Source organism: Heloderma suspectum, chromosome 1 (assembly GCF_057233095.1).
Source record: "Heloderma suspectum isolate Gila_16-S chromosome 1, 16-S_ref, whole genome shotgun sequence".
NCBI classification, from domain to species: Eukaryota; Metazoa; Chordata; class Lepidosauria; order Squamata; family Helodermatidae; genus Heloderma; species Heloderma suspectum.
Window position 1 is genome coordinate 187,040,818 of NC_139458.1, and position 26,894 is coordinate 187,067,711.

The 26,894-nt window shown below is 45.7% G+C and overlaps 1 protein-coding gene across 2 annotated transcripts in view; it reads right to left on the reverse strand.

Moving 5' to 3' along the window:
* SLC25A12 (solute carrier family 25 member 12) overlaps positions 1-26,894 on the reverse strand; it is an 82,173-nt gene that overhangs the window by 27,342 nt on the left and 27,937 nt on the right. For both annotated transcript variants that reach the window (XM_084812762.1, XM_084812769.1), the window contains 7 exons: positions 21,999-22,138; positions 13,308-13,454; positions 11,910-12,048; positions 8,902-8,995; positions 8,313-8,397; positions 3,224-3,308; positions 1,324-1,482 (listed from right to left, as the gene is read on the reverse strand). In XM_084812762.1, coding sequence (XP_084668888.1) covers positions 1,324-1,482; positions 3,224-3,308; positions 8,313-8,397; positions 8,902-8,995; positions 11,910-12,048; positions 13,308-13,454; positions 21,999-22,138 — 849 coding nt within the window. The remainder of the gene's footprint in view (positions 1-1,323; positions 1,483-3,223; positions 3,309-8,312; positions 8,398-8,901; positions 8,996-11,909; positions 12,049-13,307; positions 13,455-21,998; positions 22,139-26,894) is intronic.

Here is a 26,894-nt window from a genome sequence, read left to right on the forward strand (position 1 = left end):
TGCACTAGTGTTGATTTACCCTAGGACTGTGACAGCATTGGATGTTGCCCAGAAGGCTGGCCTTTAGGCCTTTCATGTGATTCGGCATGGTTGTTCTTAAGTTCATTGCAAAGAAACCTAGTCATTTCAATGCATGTTAAACTCAGGTACCTTTTGCGCTCGAGCATCAAAAGTAAAGTATGACTTGACTCTTTACATTCTGCAACGTTCCACCAAGGAATGCTAGAATATAATTCAGATCTTTTTCTAGAGCTCAGTTCTAGGATGTTGGGAACTGTAGGAAATAAGATTTTTTGCACAACATACGGCACAATCCTACGCATATTTAAACAGAAGAAAATCCTACAACTCCTAGCACTGCCCAGCCAGTCATGTGTGTCTAAAGGGTGTTGGTGGGTGGTATGTATGGGCACAGAAGCAGAGCACAACAGCTGATAAGTATTCATCAGTTCGTACATACAGCGTCATCAGTGTACATGTTTTGCAGAGTTTATACAGTTATATTAGCAAAACAACAACCCAACACACAGACACATGCATACAGGCCCCTGTCTCCAAGTCGTCTCCTTTTGCTATTACAGTCTCTGCATACAGTCAAAATCAGGGAGACACAAACCTTGGCATACTAAAACTTTCTAAGAAAGTAAAAATATATACCTGCTTGTATCTTGCCAAATATAACATGGATATAAAATGGAGAAATAACTCTTCCTGGACCATAACTGGTAGTGAGGAAGGCTCACTGGATTGCAATCCTGATGGAAGGAAGTTCCATTAAAATGGATGGTGCTGACTGCTACATTCCAACTCCAGCTCTCTAACATGGGAGCAAGAGCTCAAATACAGACACAGAGCCTCCTCTGAGCCAAATGGGTTCCCTGCTCATTGCAAAGGAGGGAGCCAATCTGCACATACATTCTTTTGGATTAGAGTGCATGAGAGAGAGACAAAGAGAGCGAGAGAGAGCAAATGCCAGCGTGATGTAATAGTTTGAGTGCTGGATTGGCACTCGGGAGAACTGGATTCTAGTCCCCACTTGGCCATGAAGCTCACTGGGTGACTTTGGGCCAGTCACTAACTCTCAGCTTAACCTACCTCACAGGGATGTTGTGAGGATAAAATAGAAAGGAGAAGGATCACGCATTTTTTATCAGTTCATTAATATACGTGCGTCGCTTTGGGCTCTTTGAAGGACGAGTGGGCTATAAATGTAACAAAATAAATGAACAAATACACAAATAAATAAATGTGCTTAGGACAATTATGTTAGCTTTGCAATAACACAGTTGATGATGTATTTGATAAGGCCTTTCTTTCACTTACCTCTGTAAAGGCCAACAAAGCCTTCATATCGCAAGACTTTCTTAAAACAATCAAAGCTGTTTTTGTACATCAACTCTCCCACAACTGAGCCAGAAGAGCGCTGGTTCTGCATCCGAGTCTTCACCAGATCAATAGGGTACACAGCAGTGGCTCCAACAGCTGTAAACAAAAAACAAAAAATTATGATATTTATACCCCAGTTTTTCATTGCCCGCATATGAAAATATGCCACTGGCAGATTTAATATTTATTTATTACTTTTATTTATTGCATTTATATCCTGCCTTTTTTCATCTTGCAAGCAACCCAAGTTGGCTTACATTATCCTCCTCCTCTCCATTTTATTCTCACAACAACAACCCTGTGAGGAAGGTTGGGCTGAGAGTCTGTGACTGGCCCAAAGTCACCCAGTGAGCATCCATGGCCGAGTGGGGACTAGAACCTGGATCACCCGGCTCCCAGTCCAACACTGTCACCACTACACCACACTGGCTCTCCAACTACATACCAATACCAACGACAACACACGTGAGCAGTGTTATAGCAGCCTTCCCCCACCTAGTGCCCTCCAGATGTGTTGGACAATGGCCATGGTGGCTGGGGGGGAGTGATAGAAGTTGCAGTCCAATTGGCCATGCTGGCTGGGGATGATGGGAGCTGGTTTTCCCAACAGCTGAAACAAACCAGGACAGAGAAGGGAGCCTGATGGAGCACAGAGTGAAACTTAGCATCCGAGGCAGCAGAAAGGACACTGAGCAGGCCTCTGCTCCTACCCATAAAACTCTTACCCATAATCCTAGGCAGGTGGGGTACTTAAGACCCAATAATGACCGAAAGACAAGCGGATTACCCTAACGGCTAGGCTACATTCCTCAGTGTCTCAAAAGGCCTGGAGATGGATGGATCCGGATCCTGTCCTTAACTACTACCAAAACCATCTCTTTACAAAGGCTCATTTAAGTGGAGAAGAGCTTGACTGGAACATCCTGAATTCTCCTTCCACCCCTGCCCTAAATAGTTCACGTATATAAAGTAAGAGGGAAAAGATTCAGGTCGAAACGCCAACTGTTTGCCTTACGTTATAAACATCTACTGTTAGTAGAGTATGACAAGGGTGCAGAACCTCTTTCAGTCCGAGGGCCAAATTCCATTTCCAAGAAACCCCCAGGGGTGGGGGACGTATTCCAGTAGTGGATGGGGCTGAAGGAAAATGGGTTGGGAGTAAAAAACCAAAAACATCAGCATATTTTGGCTTAAAGTTCTTACTCCCAGTAACTAAGCCTTATACAAAAGGGAGGAAACCACCAAACGGTTGGTGGTTGGGGGAAAGGGGCATGGCCTTCTGCAGGACCCTGGAGGGCCAGACCGGGACCCCCAGATGGCTGGATTTGGCCTCCAGGCCTGAGGTTTGCATCCCTGGAGTATGACTGGCGTGGGTAAGAGTGCATGGCACATGCCAGTGTGTATGGTGGACTCTCACTAAGTCCCATTTTGGGAGAAAATTAGTAATTCAGTGATAGCTGATAAGTTTTTTAAAGTAAGAGACTAAGACCTCATATTCTTTCTGTCCCTTCTTTCACTTTTGTTTTTGGTATCAGTCGCATCCAATATAATTGGAAGAGGGGCCCGAGGCTGTATCTGAGAAGCCTCTGCATGTCGTTCGGCAAGTTTTCCTCTGAAGACTGTCTGGAGCCAGCAGTGCCAAAGCCACGTTCCATCAGGATTTCTGATCGCAGCTGCTTTTTTTCTTTTAAGTAACAATGAAGAGCTCTCTTCAGAGCCCCACCGTCCATACTTTCGTGGACAATGAGCTCCATCTTAGCTGATCTGCAACCAGCACAGCAAGATAATATTACAGCGACCCCAGCTTGAAAACAGCGCGCACAGACATGTCACTCACCTCCAGCAATTGAGCCCAGAGTGAACCTGTAAGCTGACTCAGCTACCTGGAGCCAGATAGGTCGGCCCAGTTCGCCATAAGATTGCTGTGAATGAAGAAGAGAAAAGGAACAGATCAGGCAGAGGGGAAGAGGAGAGAGGGAGAGAGAATAAGATTGAGCAAATCTGTATGAGCACTGAAAGCAAATGTGCATTCAGCTTCTGTAAAATTAAGTGAGAATAAAGGAAGCACCCGCTCAGGGCCAAAGTAGACGTGACATTAGTCACATGACTGGCGCGCTTGGTTTTTTCTTTGCTAAATAGCAGCTGTGAAGGACCTGGTCTAAATTGGGGCTGTGGTGGGGGCAAAACATTACCCTCCCTGTCTGGATCATGCTGGGGCTTGATCCAGATTTCACCCCAACTGCTATTTAGTAAAGAAAAAACAAGCACGCAAGGGCCAGTCATGTGCTTAGCACCACTTTGGGTATAGCGCTCAACTGAAACATTTAAAATGTAGGCTGTAATCCTAAATGCAATTACTAGGGTGGAAATTCCCTTGAACATAGTTGGACTCCATTCCAAGTAGGCCTGAACAGGACTGCATGGCAACTCTCCCACATCCCAGAGACAGGTTGAGCGAAAAACTATTTTGTGAAGACACATATGGACAACAACGCCCCTTCTCTTTCCTTTATTCTTCCCTGCCTGCATTCACACGTAACACTAAACCCTGGTTACAAGCATGAACCGCAGTCAGCTTGGGACCCATGCCCTTCCCTTCCCTTGCCTCCTCCAGAATGGCAGTGGTGGAGGAGACTGAAAGCTTCCACTTCCATTCATATTAAATGCAGTTTAGCATTATGTCCAAACACTACGTTGTGGTTAACCTTGCTCTGGATACCACCAGGGGCATTACTAGGCATTTAAAAGATTTGGGGTCCACGTACCTATAGGAGACAAAACTGGATAAAATGTGCATACTTTGAGTTAAATTATGACTAGGATTGACTGACATTTCACAGGAGACAAAGGAAATTAATTTCTCATCCAAAACATTGCAAATAAAATAAATTCTTTGATTAATTTGTACCCTGTCTCAGATCATCCCAAAGCAATGGAAAACATTTTTTTCCCTAAGCTTAATTGCCGTGCAGGGAGATTTGGGGTTGGGGGTGCTGCAGCATGTGGGGAAGGGTTAACGGCAATCCCTCTTGAAAATCGCCCCCTGCATGGCAATTCAGCTGAGAAAAAAAAAAGTTCATTGGCACCAATGGACACTGAGGTCTCTGTGGAATATATCCAGGGGCCCTGGGAAACATACCCAGGGCCTGGGCCCCATGGACTCATGTCTAGCAATGCCCCTGGATATTGCAACAACTTATGTTAAGTCTAACATGGAAGGGAAAGCCTCCTTCTGGCTGCGCAGGAGGAGGAGGGGGGAGTGCACAAACAGGAGGCTCGCCCCTGTAATGCTAAACCATGGTTTAGTGTTATGTACAATCTCAGCCTTTGTTCATTTCCTTCTCATCCTCAAGAACCTAAAACCACACTGATTTGAGTCCTAATGATATGTCTCCCTGCACATGCATCCTCTTTCCTTGTAATAGAAATATAACTTTCAGACTATTTGTGAAGGTGCTTACTATAGCCTGAGACACGCCTGTGTTCAGACACGATATGTAAATTAGTATAATTAATGCTATGGCTTTCAGAGCATGAATATTTATAAATAGAAAATTACTGTCACTGGCATCTCTCCACGAAGCCACTGTACACAGATATTTAGCAGCTAGACAAAGAAAATCTTTCAGTGATAATATCAGCAGCAAGTATGATTGAAAGACCAGCTTCCACTCTTTTATTTTTGCTAAATAGGCAGAAAGGGTATGGTAATAAAAAGTTAAGCATTCATCATGTACAAAGTTCCTGCTGCCTATAGCGCACCCTTCATTAGTCTAATGGTGTGCTCTTACACATTACTGTGCTGAGAAAATGGCGCAGGGAGTGGGGGATCCCAGCACCAGGCAGTACCCGGCTCTCCTTGGAGTGGCCCAGGGATCCAAATGTAGTCCAAGCCTGTCAAAGAGATAGTCATCACTGCTGTTGTGACGACAGCAAACCTGCACAAGTGACTTTCCTGGGATGGAAGGACTGCAAAAGAAATACGCCACAGCCCAGGGGTGTTGAACCTCAGGCCTGTGGGCCAAATCCAGCCTACCCAGGATTTTCCAGATGGCCACACACCCTTACCCTGGCTATGCCTCCTTTCCCCCAACCACTGATTGGTTGGGGGTTTCCTGCCTTTGGCGGGCTTTTCCCCCATTCTAAAAGGTTGAAATGCCTCTGGCTAAGGCTTCGTTACGGGCAGTAAGAGCTGTAATTAAAATGTGCTGGTATTCTTGGTAATTTGGCCCTGCCCTTTTGCCTTGGGCCCCGCCCTTGTTGTCTTCTGCCCGGCCCACCACTGGAATGTGGTCCCTGAGAGCTTCTCCGCAACTGAATTCAGCCTCTGGTTCAACACCTCTTGCCACAACCGATGGGCTGTTTCACCGCCACCACAGCAGGATGTCTTTACCGTCAAGTACACACTGGAATCCAAGTACAAAAACGATGCTAAGAAGCAGACCTCCCTCATAAGAATGTAGCAGAGCAGCATAAAGAATATCCATCTCTTCACATGCAAGAGATCGCATACGCACCAAAAGGTAACGCTACTCTAGAGAGATGGTCTCCTTTCATCAGCCCTTAAGAGTGGATATAGGCCAAAAAATGAATACGCTGAAATACGCTGAAAAGGAATAAAAGCTAACACAGGTAAAGTAAGCCTTCAGTAGGCCTACCAACTCCTTTTTCCAGATGCTCTGCTACACCCAAGCTGGGTAATTACAGGGAAACATTCAGCACTGATAAAGACAAGAACTGCCTTGCTGGATCAGACCAATGGTCCGGTTGTTCTGGCACTCCGGAGTAAGAAAACAAACAGCTTCCAGTAGCTCCTGATGAAGGAAGGATGCTTTCCAAAATGCGTCAAGCATAGGAAATATTGTTTTCGTGAGCACCAGAGCTCGTTGCCCCCCTTTTCACCGTCATTTACAGTGCTCTTTCCCTCTTCACCTCCGTTAACACAACACTAGCCAGGAAGATGGCCTCGGAAAGTTCACAAGCAGTACACGATGGAGACAATCTCCTCCTGCTATTTGTTCCTAGCATCAAGTAATCAGAACTATGTTGCTCATGAACATGGAAGTTCCATTTTCTACTGTTACAGCTAATATCCGTTGATTGAACAATCGTTAATTTGTCTAATCCTTGTTTTTTAAGCTATATCATGGCCATCACCACATCTCATGCAAATGAGTTCTACGAGTTAATTACAGAAAAACTAGCCATGCCCACCCATACTCCCCATCACCATCACCTTGGCAATGTAGCACAACAGGGGGGATCAGGATGTCTCTTTCCTTGCACCTCCACTGAGCTTCTAAGTGAAATGTTGGCCATAGAAGACTTTCTAGTGATTATATCATCCAGTGTGAGAAGACTGAAGCCCTATTCAGGCCTTCTCTAAGTGGGTGAACTTAAGGCGTGAGGAGAAGATGCAGTCTAGGCCAGTCCCCTTCATTTTTATTTTTTTTTTTAGCTATGGTAGGAAATAAAGAATGACATACCCGGTCCCCTTCACTGTTGTGTTCATTGCCCTCTATTTGTGGGGGCGACTCTGTGAACAGGAGAGCCCTCAGTATCCATGGAACATCAGTGTTCTGAGTCACATGGAGAGTCTCCACAGATACAGGAGGCGCGTCTCTTCACAAAGTTGCCCTCCATGAGGAGAGGGCAGCAAATGCAACAATTGAGGGGGGCAGGGTAGAGCGCTCCCTCTCTTCACCCATTAAATTTACCCACTTAGAAAACATCTAAGAAGGGCTTGAGTCAGGCCTAAATAATGTTAATTCTTTGACCATTCCCAAAACACAGAAGTTTCCAGGAAGTTCCGTGTATCTCAGTAGGTGAGAATTCAGTATAACTGCAAAGCTGGTTTTCCCAGAGAAGTTACATTCATTTTAACAGAATTACTTCAAAGCAGTATTTTCTAACTGCCATAGTTGAAAACAAAATTAAAATGTTTCCTGTTGCTATAGGGACAAGGACTAAAAACAAACAACATAAGCACAATTCAATAAAGCAGTCTAGCCAACGCGTCCTGGTCAATCTCCATGAGAGATAATTAGTCTAACAAATCTTTCATGTGCTGATTGTAAAAGTGTAACAAAGACAGAGTGGCATTATTGGGCAACAGAAAGAATATGCTGAAATATTAGAGACAAGTTAATTTTGAAATGAGCTTTAACACAAAGCAATCCAGATAATGTATTCATTTGCAAACAGTGAAATCCACATACACAGACTCGTAAAATAATTGGACTAGACCATGGTTTTCTTCCAGAACAAATCAATATCTGGCAGTTTGATTATATGCTCCAAATGCCCAGATTTGTACTTTTAAAAGGATTAATTTCTGATGATTTTTTTTTTTTACAGCTTATCGATTTTAACACAGTTATACAAACTTAACAATGAATACAAGCTTACGCAAACACAACAGTCTCCAAAGTCTGAAGGAGAGTAACTTCCTTGGAAATGCTTGGGAGCCATGTAGAGGCATCCACATCACCAGAAGGTTGTGTGTGTTCCTTGTAGAGGAAGCTACAGCACCACAAACTGTTCTTATAAGTCCCCTAATGTAAAGGTTTGGTGGAAGACTTGTTGTGAGAGCGACTGAAAGGGCAGGAAAAATGTGACTGGATCAGTATCAGTTCTGCTTATACCATCCACTGCTCATGCCAAACAATTATATTATTATTATTATTATTAGTTTGAAAAACTTTTTGATAGTTTGGCAGGGACTGTTTGTGAGAGGGGGAAAGTCCCCCCACATTCAAAAGAATGCACACATGTGCCTTACAGATCAAGCAAACATAAACATGAATTACGTGGAAGTCTTTCAGTAGGGAAGACTGTGAACTTTAATCTCTGAAGTCCTAGGTTTCAGCAACCACCAAACATTTACAAGGATTGGCAGGTGTTTATATTTTCTTGAGGACACCTACCTGTCTCTGCAATTCTGCCAAGTTGTAAGGCAATGCTCCTTCAGCCAAGGGTGCTATTCTCTCAATGTCCGCCAGCGTTAAGCGTCTGCATTAAAGGTCATGGGAAAGGAATCACTGTTAAACAGAATAGCAAGCAGAGCCCACCACATACTCTTCCCTGAACATAGAAAAGAAGCACGGGGGATAAAGATTCTAGCTAAAACTTCTTCCTGATGCACTAGCTTTCTGTTTAAAGGGAGTTCAGCATTTACAGGGCCAGTTCACACAATTGTGGGCTGGACTAAATAACCACACAACGTAGCATGGCAGGACTGCGGTGCCCCTCCCCTCCATGTGTACAATGTAATAAGTGACTTACAATGTATGCTCCACCCCCATAACCCTTCCCCTTCCTAAGCCATTGAGAGACCTGTGGAAATACCTGGTCCCATGTTACATTGTTATGCACACCAAGAGACACACGGCATCGCCAATACCTCACTATGTGTACAGAATTTCTATCCCAGTCATCAGTGTGTGTGTTTTTAACCCATTTAAGGACAGCTATCTGGAAATGATAGTATAGAAGACTTTAAAAGGTTAGGGTTACCCTGTAGCATTATACAAGTCAGACAGCTGGTAGAGGATATCTATTTCCAAAGGTGTGACTTGTCCAAATTTGATTGCAGACTGAGAGAACTCCTCTGTTTTAAGAAAATGGATAAAAACGGATGGATGATTATACTAACTCACTGTAAGTTTTAAATACACAATTTATACTATTTGGCATAAAGATAAGGGAACAAAGTCCAAAGCCCAGAGTGAAATGAGCACCAACAAGAAATGAATCTATTATAGAATAACAGCCAGAAGCACAGAATGGAACCAGCTCTGCAATTTGTTCAGAAGAACAAGAGCAAATTCTTGAAAATGAAAGAGGTTGAGGCTCAGTCACATCACTTTGCATTGGACATCCTTCTCCTAATCCCAGATGGATAGTGGCTCTTCAGTAGGGCAAGAAAGGCCTTCTGCATATGGTCAGGGGCAACATCTTTTGCAGTACTACTCTACAAGTTCCAGAACTGAACCCTGCCACTGAGAAAAGGAATGGAACCCTGACTCAAGTTAAGCCTTACAGAGAAGCTTAATGCTACAGAACCAGACACTTGGTTCTTTCATGATCAACCTGCTAGCATACTTTTAAAAACTCTTATTTATTTATATTTAAACATCCCTTTGTTCTAAGGCTGCAAGTGTCCAGCACTGTGTGTGGTGGTTTTTAATGTCTTGCAACATTTTATTTGGCTCATCTGAGAGTTGACTGAGATTGTCTTATGAGAACAAAAGTGAGGCAAAGCCTAGGTGCATGAAATATTCTATGTTAGGCCCAATGCATTTCAAATAAAATCACTTTGCAAAACAGTGTGGAGAGCAAAGTGCACTGTGTTTTACAGTGCCCCCGAAGAAGATTTTATCCAAAACACATTAGGCCTACAAAATAATGTTTTCTGTACTTAGAGGTCTCTTCTCCTTGTTTCTGCACTGGTGCCTTCCTTCCTTTTCATCTTTGAGATTGTCTTGCAAGCCAAAATGTCAGAGCCGTGTTAAAATAGCCACACCTACAGATCACAGCAAACAACAATTACAGCAATTCAATGCAATCAGTGGGCTAACTGGATCCAGGTCCACTGTCCAGCCAGCAGAAAAATACTGCTTGTAGAACAGGACTTCCATATCCTCTCCTCCACCTTGCAGCCCCCTGTGCACCCTCCAAATCTGAGCAATCCAGAGGGTCTCCAAACCCTGCGAGGGGTCAGGGGGAGGTTGCAGAAGTCCTTTTCCACAAGCGGTATCCTTCCTGTGGTGGAATGATGGACCTGGATCCAACCTATAACATTTGTTACCAAAAGAGAAACCATCCAAGAGACATAGATGTGAAGCAGCTGTCCAGGTGCCATGCTACACTCTGGGATATTCATAGAATCATAGAACAGTAGGGTTGGAAGGGGCCTATAAGACCATCAAGTCTGACCCCTATTCATTAGCACATCCAATATATGGAGGAGGGATTCTTCCATACTTCTTCTAGAACAGGGCTTCAGAGCAAGAAGTTTTTGTGGAGATCACACCTTTCTACCCCACCAACTTTTCATAAGCTGCTTTCTGAAACTTGGAGGGAGTTTCAAGAGGCCCAGTGCATACTAAAATTTAAAGTAATCTCCTGTACATCTGCAATTCTTTGCCTACGCATAAATGGCTTGGGGCCAGGTTATCTGAAGCTCCCCCCCTTCTCCTGCATGAGTCTGTTCACCCTTTACAATCATAATTGGAGATCTTGCTCATTGTTCCTTTGACCTCAGGGGCATTGTTGGCTGGCACATAGGACAGAGCCTTCTCAGTAGCAGCAACAAGGTTGTGGAATGTCCTTTCCCAGGAGGCCCCATTAGCTCCCTCTCTTTTAAAGTTTATGGTGGAAAAGGGTTAAGGTATTTTTATTTTGCCAGACTTTCAAAACTGTTTTAATTTTCTGTCCGCTACTACGAATAGTTTTGGTGCTGCACTGGTTTTTAACTCTCAACTTCTTTGCATTTTTATGGTTTGGTTTTATGGTATCCTTTGTATTTGTTTTAATGACATTGTAAACCACCTTGGGGTTCTTGTAGCTGAAAAGCAAGATATAAACCTCTCAATAAATAAGGGCACAATCCTACAGAGATAGACATCAGCCTCCGAACTTGGAGGCTGACGCCTATCCAACGCAGGCCGGCGAGAGCACGGAGGCGATCCTCACCTCCATGCTCCAGCTGGCCTGCATTTTCAGGTAGACGTGCAAATTTGCAAATCTAGCCAGGGAGTTTGGAGTGGGGGGGGGGAGGCCACAGCGCAGTCTCCTTCCCTCCCTGCCCCCAAGTCCGCCCCCTTTTTGCTGTCTTCGTAATCCGTTTCTGAATGCGGGGACATAACTGGCGTGGAGAGAATTGCACCAGCTACAAGAGGGCGGGGGAGTGCGGTTTCTGGGAATGAGTTCACAACCAGGGTTCCGGCTTTGGTTCCCAGAAACCAAAAAATCCTATGGCCCTCTGGACAGTGACTAGTGGCCGTAGGATTGCTCTCTAAATTGCTTTGCTGGACCATGGACAACTGCTTTGAGTCCTCTTTGCTGATGCAAGAGTTCTGAGGTGCTTACAAAGTTTTCCCCATTCACTTCACATAAAAATGAATGAGGGGATATCAAATGATGTCTGTGTGGGTTGGCCTCCAGCACACAGGCAAATGGGGGATGCATGCTCACACAAGTGCTGTTTATTGCAGATACATGAGACGCTGTCTTATACCAGGCCTGATGACTTGTCCGTTCTGGCTCAGTTGTGTCCACTCTGGGCCCAGCTCTCCAGGACCTCAGGTAGATTAGGGCCTTTCCCATCACCTGCTACCTGGTCCTTCTAACTGGAGATGCCGGGGAGCTTCCACATGCGAAACAGATCCTCTACCGCTGAGCAATGGTCCCACCCGAGAGACCATGAGATGTCCTGGACCTTGCGCAGAGCCTTCAAATCTTTTTCCACATATGGTATCAAAGTTTGGCCATCTCACAGTTAATGGCATGCAATGCTCTACCTTTTGTAACTTCAACATCTTTTCTAGCACCTGCGATGAGGCTGTATATCTTTCGAACAAGCTCCATGTTGTTCAGCAAGGCATTAAAAGCATTGAAATAGGAAAAGCTGACTTGGTGTGAAATAGATCCACCTGCAACCTTGGAAAAAGAAAAAACAATGAGATATGTTTATAAAACAAATACAGGCTTATTGGTTTAGGACTCCTCTATAAGATTCAGTTCCTATAAAACTGGGGTAGGGGGGCTTGGACATATCATACAAACAGCCTGCAATATGCAGTAGTTTATTAAATTGCCTATAGAGAGTGCCAAAAATTAGACAAGAAGCATGGATTAAAAGAAATGATTTTCATGGGAAATCACATTGAAAGGTACATCAAGGACAGAAATGGTCATATGACCCAAATGATTGAATTTGGATGAGGATTCCTGCACCTGGTGCCCTCCAGATGTGGACTACGACTCCCAGCATTCCTGACCATCAGCCATGCTAGCTGGGGCTGATGGGAGTTGAAGTCCAAAACATCAGGTTGAAGAAGGCTGAACTAGAGTTCTAAAACCTGATTCAGAGGTTCTAGCATGCCTCCACATGTCGGTGTCAAAGAATTAATCTCTCTGTTACACAGAGAGAGAGAGAAGTGAGGTGATATATTTTAATGCAGGAATGGGGAATCGGTGACTTTTCAGAACTTGTTGGACTCAGATTCCCATCAGCCCCAGCCAGCAAGGCCAGTGGTTAGGAGTGATGGGAGCTGTAGTCCAACATCATCTGGGCAGCCACAAGCTCCCCGTCTCTGCTTCAATGCACTGGTCTCCAGTTGCTGGGTTGAGACCCAATACGGGGTCAAGTCCAGACTTGAGTCACAACAGCAGCACTACCCACCATACAAAGAGATGGTAAAAATATTAAGAAGGGGGTCCCCCAAATGCATGTTTGGCTGAAAGGTGTATCCCGGATCTGAAAAGGTTGAACAGTCATTCATTTATTTGTTTGATTTATACCATGCCTTCCTACCAAGGAAATGGCACACAAGGGAGCTACTTTATTTAATGAACCAACGTCTGCTGGTGAAAGAATAGACAGGTGTTCCAAGTCTCATATCACTGCCTGAAAACCAATCTGAGGCTCCAAAAGACATCAGTCTGAACAAAATACGACATCTTAAATACGTTCTATCGGTGCTGGACCTCTTCAGGATTTCTCATGTATATTATCCCATTCACATCTTAGTATCTTCTGCTGAACAGAGCTCCATTAGAAAAACACCTAGCAAGGTCACAAAATCTGGTCTCAGCAGTGGGCGACCTCACATTCCCAATATTTGAGAATTGGAGCATAAACTCTCATCTGAACAGCAGCAATAAGCAATCTGAATCAGAAGTTTCTTGATACTTACTGAGACTAAGTTTTCCTCCACAAAAGGAGTGAGCATGTGTGGACGAATAGTGGCCATGATGTTACCGAAATCCAAGCCAGTAATCATGCCTGTTTTGTTTTTGTCTTTCAGTGCAAACGCTTGCCTTGCATGTTCTGACTGTAGCTCCTGAAATAATATTATAAGGAATTATACATGGAGAGACTCATTCTGAATACCCACTACAACAAGGACGGGGAAGCTCCATCCCACAGAAGTTCCCCATTGGCTCACCGAGTCTCTGGCCCCTCCCTAAGCCCTGCCCCGTGGAGGCTACCAAGGGCTTGGAGAGTGATCTCAAAACACAGATCCAAGACAGCAGGGGATTCCCCTTAGTTAGCGCACCACTCGTCCTCCCAATTGGAAGGAGGAGCAGCATGCTAAGTGCTTTGCCCACCCCAATGGGTGATGGCACGAGGCAGGCAAAGCTGCCCTGACTGAAGTATGGGGTGGAGACTCGCTCCTCCAGCCTACCCCTTGATTGGGGCAGCTTCAGCCATAATGCGCCTTCCCCACTGAGGACAACAGAGGGTGGGCAAAGCACTTCGCACACCATTCCCCCTCCCAATTAGGAGGACGCAGTGCAGGCAAAGCTGCCCCAACTGAGGCAGCAGCTGGAGCGCTCCTCCAACTGCCTCTTCAGTCAGAGTGGTTTTGCTGCGCACAAGCTTTCCCAAGCTGCATACAGCGGAACCAGTTTCCAGCTGGTGCTTTGGTTGGGGACCAGATGACGTTAGGGGCGTGGCCATGCCCCGATGTCATCCAGCCTGCAAAGGACTGGGGGGGGGGCAGTCATTCAGCACTCCATCCCAAAACTGTTCCCCCACCCCTGCATTACAACAATGCACAGAATCCCCAGCAACACCACCAGCACTCCTCCACCAGCCATGGATGCACATGAAAATTAAAAAACAGCAGAAGTCAGTGCGGATCAGCATTTTGCCCGACACTATTGAAAAGCTACTGCTGCCAGCAGCCTGAAGAAAGTCACTCCATACTGAGTTCTGTATGTGGTGTTGTGCTGCACACTACCATCTTTGTGCCTGGCCTGCAAGGCTGCCAACCAATACCAACTGACCCAGAACTGCAGTGCCACAGTGCCCTTCGGTTCATCTTTTAAATTTTTTCATGAACGCTTCTGGCCCTTATGGTGGTAAAGGCTGGATGTGGACAATAGCAAGTGCAGTCTCAGGAGCCAGTGGAGCAGCACAGATGAATTTCCAGCGGTCAGGGAGTGCAGTTTCTGTACCCTACATAATCCTTGACCTTCCCTCCAAAAAGTCAACTGACGCTTGAATGTTGATAAACTATGCAAAAATAAGCAAGCATGTGCAAATTTTCTTGATATATACAAGCTGCAGAACTTTCTTGGCACAGAATTCTGTCTAGGTGTTGTTTTATACCAACCAGGGGACTTCAGGACCAGAGAGCCAGGGCCTGCAGGAGAAGCTGCCACCATTGGGGAAGAGGCGTGCCTGCTGCTGCTGGGCCTGCTGCTGCCGCCGCTGCCACCAACACCAGGCCTTCCCTGCGGACTTCTGCCTGGCAGACCGCCAATCCCTGCAGGACCAGGCCCCCAGGTACCAAGCCAGCTGTGCTGCTTCCACCTGCCCCTTCCTGGAGGGGCTACATAAGCTGGCTGGCTGAGGTGGCCTGGGAGAGCCAGGGCCTGCAGGAGAAGCCGCCACCACCGGGGAAGAGGCGTGCCTGCTGCTGCTGTTGCACCGCTACCACCACCACCACCACCACCACCACCACCACCACCACTATCACTACTGTGGACTCCTGCCTGGCATTATTTTTAAGGGGATTTTTAATGCGTTTTTTAAAAAAAATTCTGGGGGATTTTGTTGTGTTTTTAGAGGTGGGTAGCCTGCCTGACAGGCAGGAGCGAGGGGGCATGTGTCCACCTGATGGAGGCAGTGGGGGGACTGTTGGGGGCCAGAACATACTGAGGCTGGGCGGCAGGCACTGGCGGAGCGCTAGGGGCAGGCCACGCCAGGTAAGGGGAACAAGGGAGAGATGTGTAGTACCTGTCCCCTGCTCTGGGCCTGTCCAGAGCCAAAGGATGGCTGGGGGAGGCGTGACTCCATCTTCTGGCCTTTGTTTGCTGCTCTGCAATGCCAGGTCTGGACATGATCCTGGATGAGGGTGCAGACCTGGCATGTATTACGCAGACCTGGCTGGCCGAGGCTGCTGCTCCAACCCTTGCAGCCATGTGTCCAGCTGGATTTTCGTATGCACAGCAGCCGAGGGCTGGGGATCGGGGAGGGGGAGTGGCTGTTATCTACCGAGAGTCCTTGGTCTTCACCAGACCCCCTCTCCGGGAGACCAAGGTTGCTGAGTGCGTGTACTGGAGGTTGGGCCCGAAGGGCAGTCTGGGGATTCTGCTCGTGTACCGTCCACCCCACTGCACGACTGACTCCCTGGCCGAGGTGCTGGAGGTGGTCTCTGATATGCGTGTACAGTCCCCTAACTTACTGGTGTTGGGGGACTTCAATGTACATTCAGAGGCCATTCTCACAGGATCACCTCGGGACTTCATGGAGACCATGGCTTCCTGGGAGCTGCACCATATTCTAACTGGGCCCACCCATGTAGCCGGTCATGCACTAGACCTTGTGTTTGTTTCTGGAGAAGCGGGGAGTGATCTGGAAGTCGGGGGTATATCCACCACCCCCTTTTCATGGTCAGATCACTATCTGGTGACGTTAGACTTCTCGGTTCCACAACCCCTCCGCAGGGGTGGAGGACCGATTGAAATGGTCCACCCCAGGCATCTGATGGATCCAAATGGATTCCTGAATGCGCTTGGGGATTCTCTGGGGCACGCCAACAGCCACTCGGTCGAGACCCTGGTGGGTGGCTGGAATGCCGCATTCACTGGGGCATTAGATCAAGTGGCTCTGAAACGCCCTCTCACCCTGAACAGGGCTTGGACTGCACCATGGTTCAATCCACAGTTACAAGCTCTGAAACAGGAGGTGAGACGGCTAGAGCGCCGGTGGTGGAAGTCTCGCTCCAAAGACGATCAGACACGGGCTAGAGCTGTATCTTCAGCCTATCACGTGGCGGAGAAGGCAGCAAAAAAGGAATATTATGCTGCCTCTATCACGTCTGCAGAGTGCTGTCCCAGGAGGCTGTTCCAAGTGGTCTGGAGCCTGGTCGGTCCTGTGGCTCCTGAACCACTGGAGCATTCTGAGGCCTCCTGTGAGGCCCTGGCAAGGCACTTTGCAGATAAAATTGATCAGATTAGGAGTGTTACTCCGCATGCTGTGGATACAGTTAGTGAGCAAAAGGCTGCCTGTGGCAAACCGGTTTTGTGGGATTGGTTCCAGCTTCTTCCTCCTGATGAAGTGGACAAAGTGCTTTCATCTGTAAGGCCGACCACCTGCTTACTTGATCCTTGCCCATCTAGGCTCATTATGGGCTGCAGAGAGAGACTGGGTGAGGGCGGTGGTGAACGCCTCCCTTGAGGAGGGAGTGATGCCATCAGCCCTCAAGGAGGCAGTGATAAGACCGCTCTTAAAGAAGCCCTCCTTGGATCCTCAAGTTCTGAACAACTTTCGCCCAGTCTCAAATCTGCCATTTTTGGGCAAGGTGATTGAGCGGGTGGTGGCGATGCAGTTGAAGGCACACTTGGAAGAAACTGATGATCTAGACCAGTGGTTCTCAACCTTCCTAATGCCGCGACCCTTTAATACAGTTCCTCATGTTGTGGTGACCCCCAACCATAAAAATATTTTCGTTGCTACTTCATAACTGTAATTTTGCTACTGTTATGAATCGTAATGTAAATATCTGATATGCAGGATGTATTTTCATTGTTACAAATTGAACATAATTAAAGCATAGTGATTAATCACAAAACCAATATGTAATTATATATTGTGAAATATTTATTTCTAATTACAAATAAATGAAATTTTGTCTTGAAGCATGGTGTAGCATGGGTAACAGTCTTAATATAACAACCTCAAATTGGGACCGGAGTATTGGACTGGAGAGGAGCAGACAGCATCTACAACTTACATAACCCATCAGATCAGGCATGAACTCAGCTGGTGGAATTCAAGATGGTCAGAAAATAAGACACTTGGGTCGGGAAGTCCAAGAGCCTCCTCCTTGATTAGGTATCTCCCCGCTTGATTAGGGATCTCGGCAGGATGAAAGACATCCTCTGTGGTGAAAGAGACTCACCTTCTATCTAGGCCACTTTCCCCAACCAGCTGCCTTCCTGATGTGCTGAACAACAACTCCTAGCATTCCCAGCCTGTTCAGTTGGCCAAGCTGGCTGGGGATGATGGGAGATGCTGTGCAACACATTGGGAAGGGACCAGATTGGGGAAGGCTAAGCACCTCATCATATTCTCAACACATGGAAAAAGAGACTTTGATTGTTTCTTTATTATTTATTTCATAGATTTATTTATCGCTTATCATATTTTTAAAAAATATATCTGAGCAGTTAAAGATGTCAGGAATGGGGGCTTTGGAGAAAGGAGGTGGGGCTTCAGGAGAGAGTGAGCCCACCCCAACATTATCCTGCCCCCAGAGGTTGTCCCAGGAGGCAATCCGGCCCCTGGGGCCAGAACAGTTCCCCATCCCTGGACCAGAGTTCATTCCAACTCTGATGGTATGGTTTTATCCCTCTGCATCTTTATGTTCTCCTCCTGATCTTTTCCTTTTCTTTCTCCCTTACCCCACATCTTGCCATTTGCTTTGTGTCATTGCTCCCTTAAAAAACTGAAAGTTACTATAAAACTTTATAAACTAAAACACACACAGCAGTTGGAGGCAGATGGTCTGATCTCTGGCGCACAACCCACCAGGGCGTTCCCCTGTGTGTGCCCCACACTGAAAGCACTTGCACTTTCAATGGGGTTTGTGCAGGAGCATGTCTTGGTGGGTCAGGTCCCATGTTAGCATGAATTTGGTAGCAGGAAGAATTATGTTTGGATTTTCTGCTTCAGGCACCCAAATACCTTGGTCCTGCCCAGGAAGTGAGCCCCACTGTCAGTTCAATAGGGGCTTACTCTCAAGTAAGCTTACTCCCACATAAGCACACATTTAATTGCAGCCTTAATGACACCCATAGCCCACTCACCCCATTTGACTGCCTCTCCAGTGTTCCCTTCCAACAGGGCCATTTTGCACATGCCCAAGACCTTTGCACATGCTCAAGAGGCTCACTATGCATCTTCTCACAGCTGCAACTCTGCACACGCTCAGAGACACCATTCCTCTCTTTACGTAAAAGGCCAAGACAGGGGCGGGAAGCCAGGCAATAACTTCAAAATCCACAGCTGGGCAATTGGGCAACTCTGGATAAAATCCAACTAAAGCCCTTCTTAGAGTAGAGCCATTAAAATGAATGGGACTTAAAACCATCATGACTACCTTGGGGTTGGACTCGATGGCCTTATAGGACCCTTCCTACCCTACTATTCTATGATTCTATGAACGTCAGTCCCATTCATTTCAATGTGTCTACCTTAAGTAGGGCTTTAGTTGGATTTTACCCAAAGCTTTTTGGCTTCTTTTGACGGTTAACCTCGAAGGGTTGGCTCAAGACCGACCTCCTCATCCTCATCCCCATCCCTATCCTCTCTCGCCTCCTGGATAGGCCCATCTCCGGAACTCCTCACATGGTCGGAGGCAAGCCCTGGGCCTGTTGTGGAGCCTGCCCACGAAGCCTGCCACGAAACCCTGCCGGTCCTGTCCAGCGCCTGGCGCCCCTCCGAGCTCATCCTGGAGCAGCGGGACACAACAGCGACACCTTTGTGTAGCGAAGAGACGAGAGCAAGGTGAGACGGGAGCGGGGTGGCGAGGGAGAGAGATGCCGGTGGGGGCGGGCAGAAAAGCCCCCTCGGAGGTGGCAGCTCGCCGTCGGCCCGACGCCTCCTCCACTCACTGTCGGAGCTGAGTGTATCGTAAGCGTTGCGCTGGCGAGATGCGCGGCGCGCCCCGTCGGAGCCGCCGGGCTCGCTGTAATCCACCCAGCTGAGCCCTTCCAAGTTGTCGTAGTGATGGTCTAAGGAGACCCCTGTGAAAGGGTCGTGCGACCCCTGTGAAAGGGTCGTTCGACCCCCAAAGGGGTCGCGACCCACAGGTTGAGAACCGCTGATCCAGACCCATTTCAGTCGGGCTTCAGGCTTGGGCATGGGACAGAAATGGCCTTGGTCACCTTGGTGGATGATATGAGGAGGGCTCTGGATAGGGGTGAATGCTCCTTCCTTGTTCTCCTCGACCTCTCAGCGGCTTTTGATACCGTTGACCACAGTATCCTCCTGGACCGCCTGGAGGGGTTGGGCAATGGAGACACCGTATTGCGGTGGTTCCGGTCCTTCCTCTCTGGCAGGTACCAGAGGGTAGCACTGGGAGAGGAGGTTTTGGACTCGTGGCCACTCACTTGTGGGGTGCCACAGGGTTCGATCTTCTCCCCGATGCTATTTAACATCTATGTGAAGCCGCTGGGGACTATCTTCAGGAGGTTTGGGGTGCTGTGTCATCAATATGCGGATGACACGCAGCTCTACCTCTTGTTCAAATCTTCACCAAGGTTGGCCGTAGAATCCCTGTCCAAATGTCTGGAGATGGTGAGTGGCTGGATGGGGAGGAATAAGCTGAAGCTGAACCCTGACAAGACTGAGGTACTTTTAGTGGGAGACAAGAGGAGGCTGAGGGATGTTGACCTGGTGTTGAATGGGGTACGGCTACCCTTGAAAGACCAGGTCCGCAGCCTGGGGGTCATTTTGGACTCCCAGCTGTCCATGGAGGTTCAGGTGTCAGCTGTGAGCCGGACAGCGTTATATCAACTCCATCTGATACAGCAGCTGAGCCCCTACCTTCCCGACCATCTGCTCCCATCGGTAGTACATGCCCTGGTCTCCTCTCGTTTAGACTACTGTAATGCGCTCTACGTGGGGTTACCCTTGAAGACGGTTCGGAAGCTGCAGCTGGTAGAGAATGCGGCAGCTCGCCTGATTAAAGGCAGCTGCCGACGAGATCACATCACTCTAGTGTTGAAGGAGTTGCACTGGTGGTTACCAGTTGTTTTCCGGGCCAAATTCAAGGTGTTGGTTTTGACCTTTAAAACCCTATATGGTTCCGGCCCAGCCTATCTTAAGGAGCGCCTCCAGCAACACCAGACAGGCCGCTTAACAAGATCAGCCTCGGATTGCCTTCTCTCTGTCCCATCAGCCAGGACAGCTAGACTGGTGGGGATGAGGGAGAGGGCCTTTTCTGTGGTGGCACCCACTCTGTGGAACTCCCTCCCTAGGGAACACCGCCATGCCCCCTCTTTAATGAGCTTCCCCCGTGCATTAAAAACGTGGTTGTTCAGGCAGGCAATTGGGGTGGGTTAGGGTATTTTAGAAAATGTTTTTATTGTAGAATTTTATTGTTTTAAACTGTTTTATTATATGCTGTACATCACCCAGAGTGGCTGGGTGACCAGCCAGATGGGCAATTAATAAATTTAATAATAAATAAATAAAAATAATAAATTATACGTAGAGAGAGAGAACATGTTGAACAGTGAATCCAAACAGAGCAGCACAACCCAAGATTGGACTGAGTTGTGATATAAACCAAGAGGTGATTTACAACGTTACTTAAGGAGCTTCTTCTCTCCTCCTTTCATCCAGGTGTGTGCTCTTGGACTGACAATATATATATATATATATATACACACACACACACACACACACACATGGCAGTGCAAGATTGTGAAAAGCAGACATCACAAGAACAAATCACCAGTCTACATGCAGCCTCTCTGATTTTCTCACAGGGATCATGATGCGCAAATCATTGCAAAGTGTTTAGGCTCAGGGTATCTGAAAACTACTTAATGCCTGCCATGATACTGTAGAACGGACAGAATAATCTGTGGAACAGTGTATGTACACAGAAGCTCATGTTGTTTAAAGAGACTCACATTGTGAAGGAAGCCACAACTGTATTCTGATTAGCAAGTCCTTTAGTACAATGTAAATCCATTTATAGCAGGATGTATAGCATTAACATAGCACAAAAGAAGGTACTATAGTCACAAAGGATTGATCTGATGATGCCACAAATCTTATCTAATCACATAACTTTTATGGAATATCCATATACGAACGAAAATGAAAAGATTAGGGCCTAAAACATCAATAAAAATACTTTAAAATAAGTCTTAAAGTAAAATTTTGCAAATCTAACACTCAAATGTAGTTTTTCAAAATCAACTTGATCCATTGCAAATTACTCAAGCAATAATATGCAAGTCAAACATTCCTAAGTTTGACTGTTGATATCCACTTCATGCAATGAAAAATGCTGAACCCATTTCAACTTTTGTCTTCCTCGGTGGCTATTTTACAACCTGGCATCTTAATCTGCAGTACATATATATCCATAAAGGTGTCAATTCATTGCTTATTGATCAAGAGAAAAACTTTCTGCTTGCATGAAGGTTTAAACACTGTGTACAATATAGACTGATTTTATAATAGGTTGTGTTATTTGTTGATTGATATTGTCTAGTTGTAAATAAATGTTTAAAAAACAGGAACCATTGTGAATATAATATTGGGTTCTCGGGTTGTATCACTATTTTGCAGAGTATTTGTTAAGCACAAGAAAAAGAAGCAGTCATTATGGTACAGGAAAATATAAATAACTGACCTGCAAAAACTGAGTGAATTCCGAATACGTCAGGTGTTTCTTTCTATTATGTCCAAAGTGCAATCGAATAAATTCGCAGTCCCAATTAAAAGGGATGTGGTGGTGAATAACAGTCTGCCCAAATATTTCTTTCACATTTTCTTTGAAAAGAAACAAATTATTTTCATTAGAAAATATCAGCCCTGCTTCAAACTGTTCTAATAGAAAACAAAAGCATACTTTTGCCATTCTGAGAAAACTTTTTAAAAAGTTAGAGAGCTGCTTATTTTTTCCAAGATTGAAAACATACTTTGTATAGAGTAGATTTGAATACTACTTCTTAATAGTATGTAGATCCTCAGGATCCATGATTTTGCCTTATTCAGTTTTAATTAAGAAGCAATTTGTTTCGTTCATTAGAAATACCTGGTGCTTTGCATGCTAATATAAAATCAGTCTTGTGTTCCTTGATTCTAAAACATGTCAAATTAAGACCTTATTGAAAGGCAATGAATACCTACATTTCTGCATACCACAATACTTCCCAGACGATGCACCGTGTGATTGAGACTTGATTATTACATTCACACTTGTGTGAATGCAACCATTACAGACAGGTATAAGAAACATCAACCAAATTGTGTCATTACCATCACAGAAAATATGTTAACTATATCAGATCATTGCCCAAAACACCACTCTGATAAAGAACTACAGAAAGTGCCTAATTATACTAACGTTCAAAATGTTCGGAAGCATGCAGTATTGAGCCTGTTCAGACATTTCCTTTCCAACAAGAAATCTCAGTGCTGGAAAGCAGCTTGGGAACATGCGCTCCTTTCGCTCACGCTGTAAGACCCAAATGTATCTGTTCCAGTCTACATCTCATTTATTTTCCTAAAGCTACCCCACCCGCCACACCACGCCACCCCTGTTTCTGGGGATGGAGTCCTTGGGTTTAGGGAGTTTTTTCATTCAAATATACAGTATGCAGGACAGCCTGAATCAGATGTTACTATCCTCTTTATGGTGAGAGGTTCAGAGAACAATGCAAGAGAGCCTGAAATTCTTACTGGGCCTTCCCTACATCCAAATAGATCTACCTCTTAAAACAAGGTCATACAAAACAACACTGTCAAATAGTCTTGAAAGTTCACTGTCCAGAGTATGAGTGAAGTCTTATTTCAGGCAGTCAGCCAATTCAAGGTGTTTTTTTTTAATTGTTCAGTCATCTACCTTCTGACATTTACATTTCGTATTTATAGCCCAGTCCCTAGTTTTAAAAGGCTGCCCAAATGGTCTTAATCATGGTTTTCCTGTAGGTTTTAATGTTTCAATATTATTTTTATTGTTTTTGATATGCTGTATACCGGCTTCGTAACTTTAGCAGAAACACAGTATAAAAATATTGAAAATAAGCAAGAACTTCACGAATTCTCACTTCTTTTCTAGGATATCATAAGCAATGTCAGCAGTCCAAAAAAAAAGAAAGAAATTCACACTCTCAGCAGCTCATCTGAAAGCACTCTCGGAAGAGACACAGATTTCTGAAAACCAGGCTCCAATCTACAGCAACACATTTTCATTACAGGACTGAACCTGTTTGAATGTGGTTTAATGGTCATGGAATCATCAGAAAGATCTCTAGGAACTGTAGTCTTTGTGAAGATGTTGAGAACTGTTAAAGATTCCGAGCCCCTTCATGGAACGACAATTCTCATAGCTCCTTAGTAGCCAATTCAGTTAAAAAAGTGTGAAATTGACTTATTTCATTGCATTTTATTTAAACAAATTATATGCCCCATTTAAGGGTAAGAACCCTCTCAAGGTGGCTTCCAGAATACCTGCTTCTGCCTAGTAATCATCCTAAACTCTTTCATTTCCATTTATGAAACAATAAACAGTTTTTGAATATTGGAGTGAGAGAGGTGGGCTCTTGTAATAGGTTGTAATCTAGAGGGCCCTAATTAAAATTCCACAATCCACTTCAAATCTGAATTATTTACTGGATGACAAGGCGAGTCACCAGTTGACCACAGAGAGAGTTGACCATAGAGAGTAAAAGTCAAGAACCTTGGTGAAATGAGAGGTTCTCAACTCACCTCTCATATAAACAATAGCAGAGCTATTCTCCCTGGTATTCAGGGGAGAATTGAGTGCACTGGCTCCTTGAGAGAGTTGGTGAATAGTCCAAGACAGTATGAAATGACACGCAGATGAACAAAATGAAATTCCTCATCTGAATGGCCAGATGTTGCCTTGGGATCACAGCCCTGAATCCTTGAAACCCAAAAGGAAGAAGCTGATTCTATGCATGTGTATTGGCCCCAGGAGTGTAGCCAAGTCACTGATAGTGTTAGAGGGGCCTAGAGATCCATAATGCTTGCTTAAGTTCATTATTGGTGCAATTCCCATGCTAGTAGGCCTCTGAACATGTTGAGATGAGACAGAAAGCCGATATCAAGATGTGCCAGGGAAGCAAAGTTTGTTTATCTTAGGTAACTGTACTGAGAACCAAACACTTCTAGTCTATGCTGGGAATGAACGCCAGGGGTGCTTGCTTCTGTTATGCTGCCTTATTGCTAACATGTATGGTATAAAACCCATTGTACCCCATGGCTCTGGGTTCAGAGAAGCTGTCTGATCCAACCATTGGGTATGCCTGTGTGCTGTAAGTTACTCAATAAAGTAGTCCTTGTAAGTAAACCTGGGTCTGATTTATCACTATCTTGGCACCTCTAAATTAAGAGGTCGACACCCACGACCTCTTAACAGCCAGGAAACAACAGGGAACTTTTAGACACTTCTCAAATAAGCACGAAGGAAACTGAGGCTTGCGTGTGACACCCACGGCAATACAATTAGTGCAGTGAGCAGGGTGCCAAGAATACTGCTATGTTCAGATTCCCAGGGAAGGTGGATCAGAGGGTCAGCGTGTTAAACTGACTCCCAGGCTGGCCACAGGTGAAGCTGTGGGGTCCAGCCGCAAAGCAATTGGAGGTCCTGTGTGTGGCCTGATTGCATGGCCAGAGGTCAAAGAGGACTGCACACCAGTGGGTCTGGAAACTTTGTTGGAATCTCTGCAGCTGGAAAAGTGGTCGGCTAAAGAGAAGCAGCATGTAGGACCTCTAGCATGGTTAATGCTGACAGCTTTAAGCACTGTCGGGCAGAAGGAGTTAGAGTTGAAAGAGAAAGCAGAAATGTTCAAGGCCGAGCTGAGATTAGAGCAAGATGGCTGTTAATTAGAGGAAGATTGCCTCTAACGAGGCATGGAAGCGTGAAGCTGAAGAAGTAGCTGTTAGCCTGGTATGCCGAGCTCCAAAGAATTGCCCAAAGAGTGCCAGAGTGTGCAACATCATCACTTCGCCTGATTGGGATGAAATCCCTAAGAAGTGGAAACTGAAGAGGAAGACCTGGGAGATGAGGCCGAGGAAGAGGATAAAGGTGAAGAATCAGCGCCCAGAGCACGGGCTAGACCCCTTTTAGAGCGGGAAGTGCGCCAGAGGACAGTCCCAAGGCGGAATGAAGTGGAGAGACCACGCTGAATATCTGTGTCAAGGTAACAATGTTTAGTTTTGAACTGTTCTAGAATTTCATAGAGCCTGTAGCTACTGACCATCAGCTATATGATTTCTGAGGAGTGTAACCATTAAGCCTTTTCGCCGTGGGATTCCCTGCAATAAAGAAACCTCACTGATTTGAGTGTTCAGTATTAGACTGCCTGAGTGTGTGCGCTAAAGAGATAGAGAAACGCACTACCAGCATGCTCCTGCAGGCTGCAACAAATTGTGTAAGCTGGGAGACCCAACCTGATTGAGAAGAAAAGAAGATATCGGAGTAGTTGTCTTCAAGAACACCAAAACCTGCATAGCTGGCTGGCCGATGCTGTAAGTGATGTTACAATTGCAAACTAAGATTGTTTTCCTGTTTGAGACCCCAGCGGAAAAAAGCTGACCTGAGTCATTTGTTGCCCCTGACAAAGCAAAGATTTGGTTGCCCTGTATTTCATTGTCTTGTTTCGAACTTGGGATTACAAATATAAACTGTGAAGCTTTATTTTCAAGTCCTGCAAATCACCCTGCCATCTCCCAAAAAAGACTGATGGCTGCATAAAGAATGCAAGTATAAAGTGGCCCCCCATCTCCCTGCAACATCCTGAGTTCTGGCACTTCGTTTTGTGTGCCAGGTTAAGGGAAAAGATTTAGAGAAAGGTTGCCCAGGATAAAGCATCCCAACTAGACAGCTGAGCAGTGCCATTAGTCAGAAGCCTTGCTGAAAGGCCCTTGTCTGTGAAAAAGGGGAAGAAGGGTCACACCTTCCCCTTTGAGCTGATGCAGAGGTGGGGAGCCTTTGCTGGAAACACCTCATCTTCATTGCCCAAAGCCTTCTCTGTTTGGATCTATTATCATCTGGGCTTTTAGAGACACTCTGTACATGAACTGGAACTTTAGACTGTTAAAGACTTGCCATGGAAAGTACTGTGAGGCTTTTCATAGGCTTGAACTCTCATTGCTGTAGATTGTGTGTCTGTGTTTGTAGTCAACTCAGTGTACGGCAGGCTGAGTTTGATCTATGACTTTTGGACTTCCCTCTGCCAGAACTCATGCAGCATAGAGTTGCCGATGTGAAAGCAGTGGCCTAGAACTCTTTGCATGCGTGCGTGCGTGTGTGTGTGTGTGAGAGAGAGAGAGAGAGAGAGAGTATGCCCTCCCTTGATCTTGATGGGCCCTGACCATGCAGCCTGGAGGAGCAGTATGATTGTTGGATCTGCTCCATCATGCCTCACCATGCAAGAAGTGTTTTCCAGTCATGGTGTTAGATTTCAATGAAAGTTTGTTGTGTGCATTTTATGATTTCTTAAATATTATGTGATATTTGCAAACATCTTTAATGTCAGTTGTAACCCCAAATGGCACT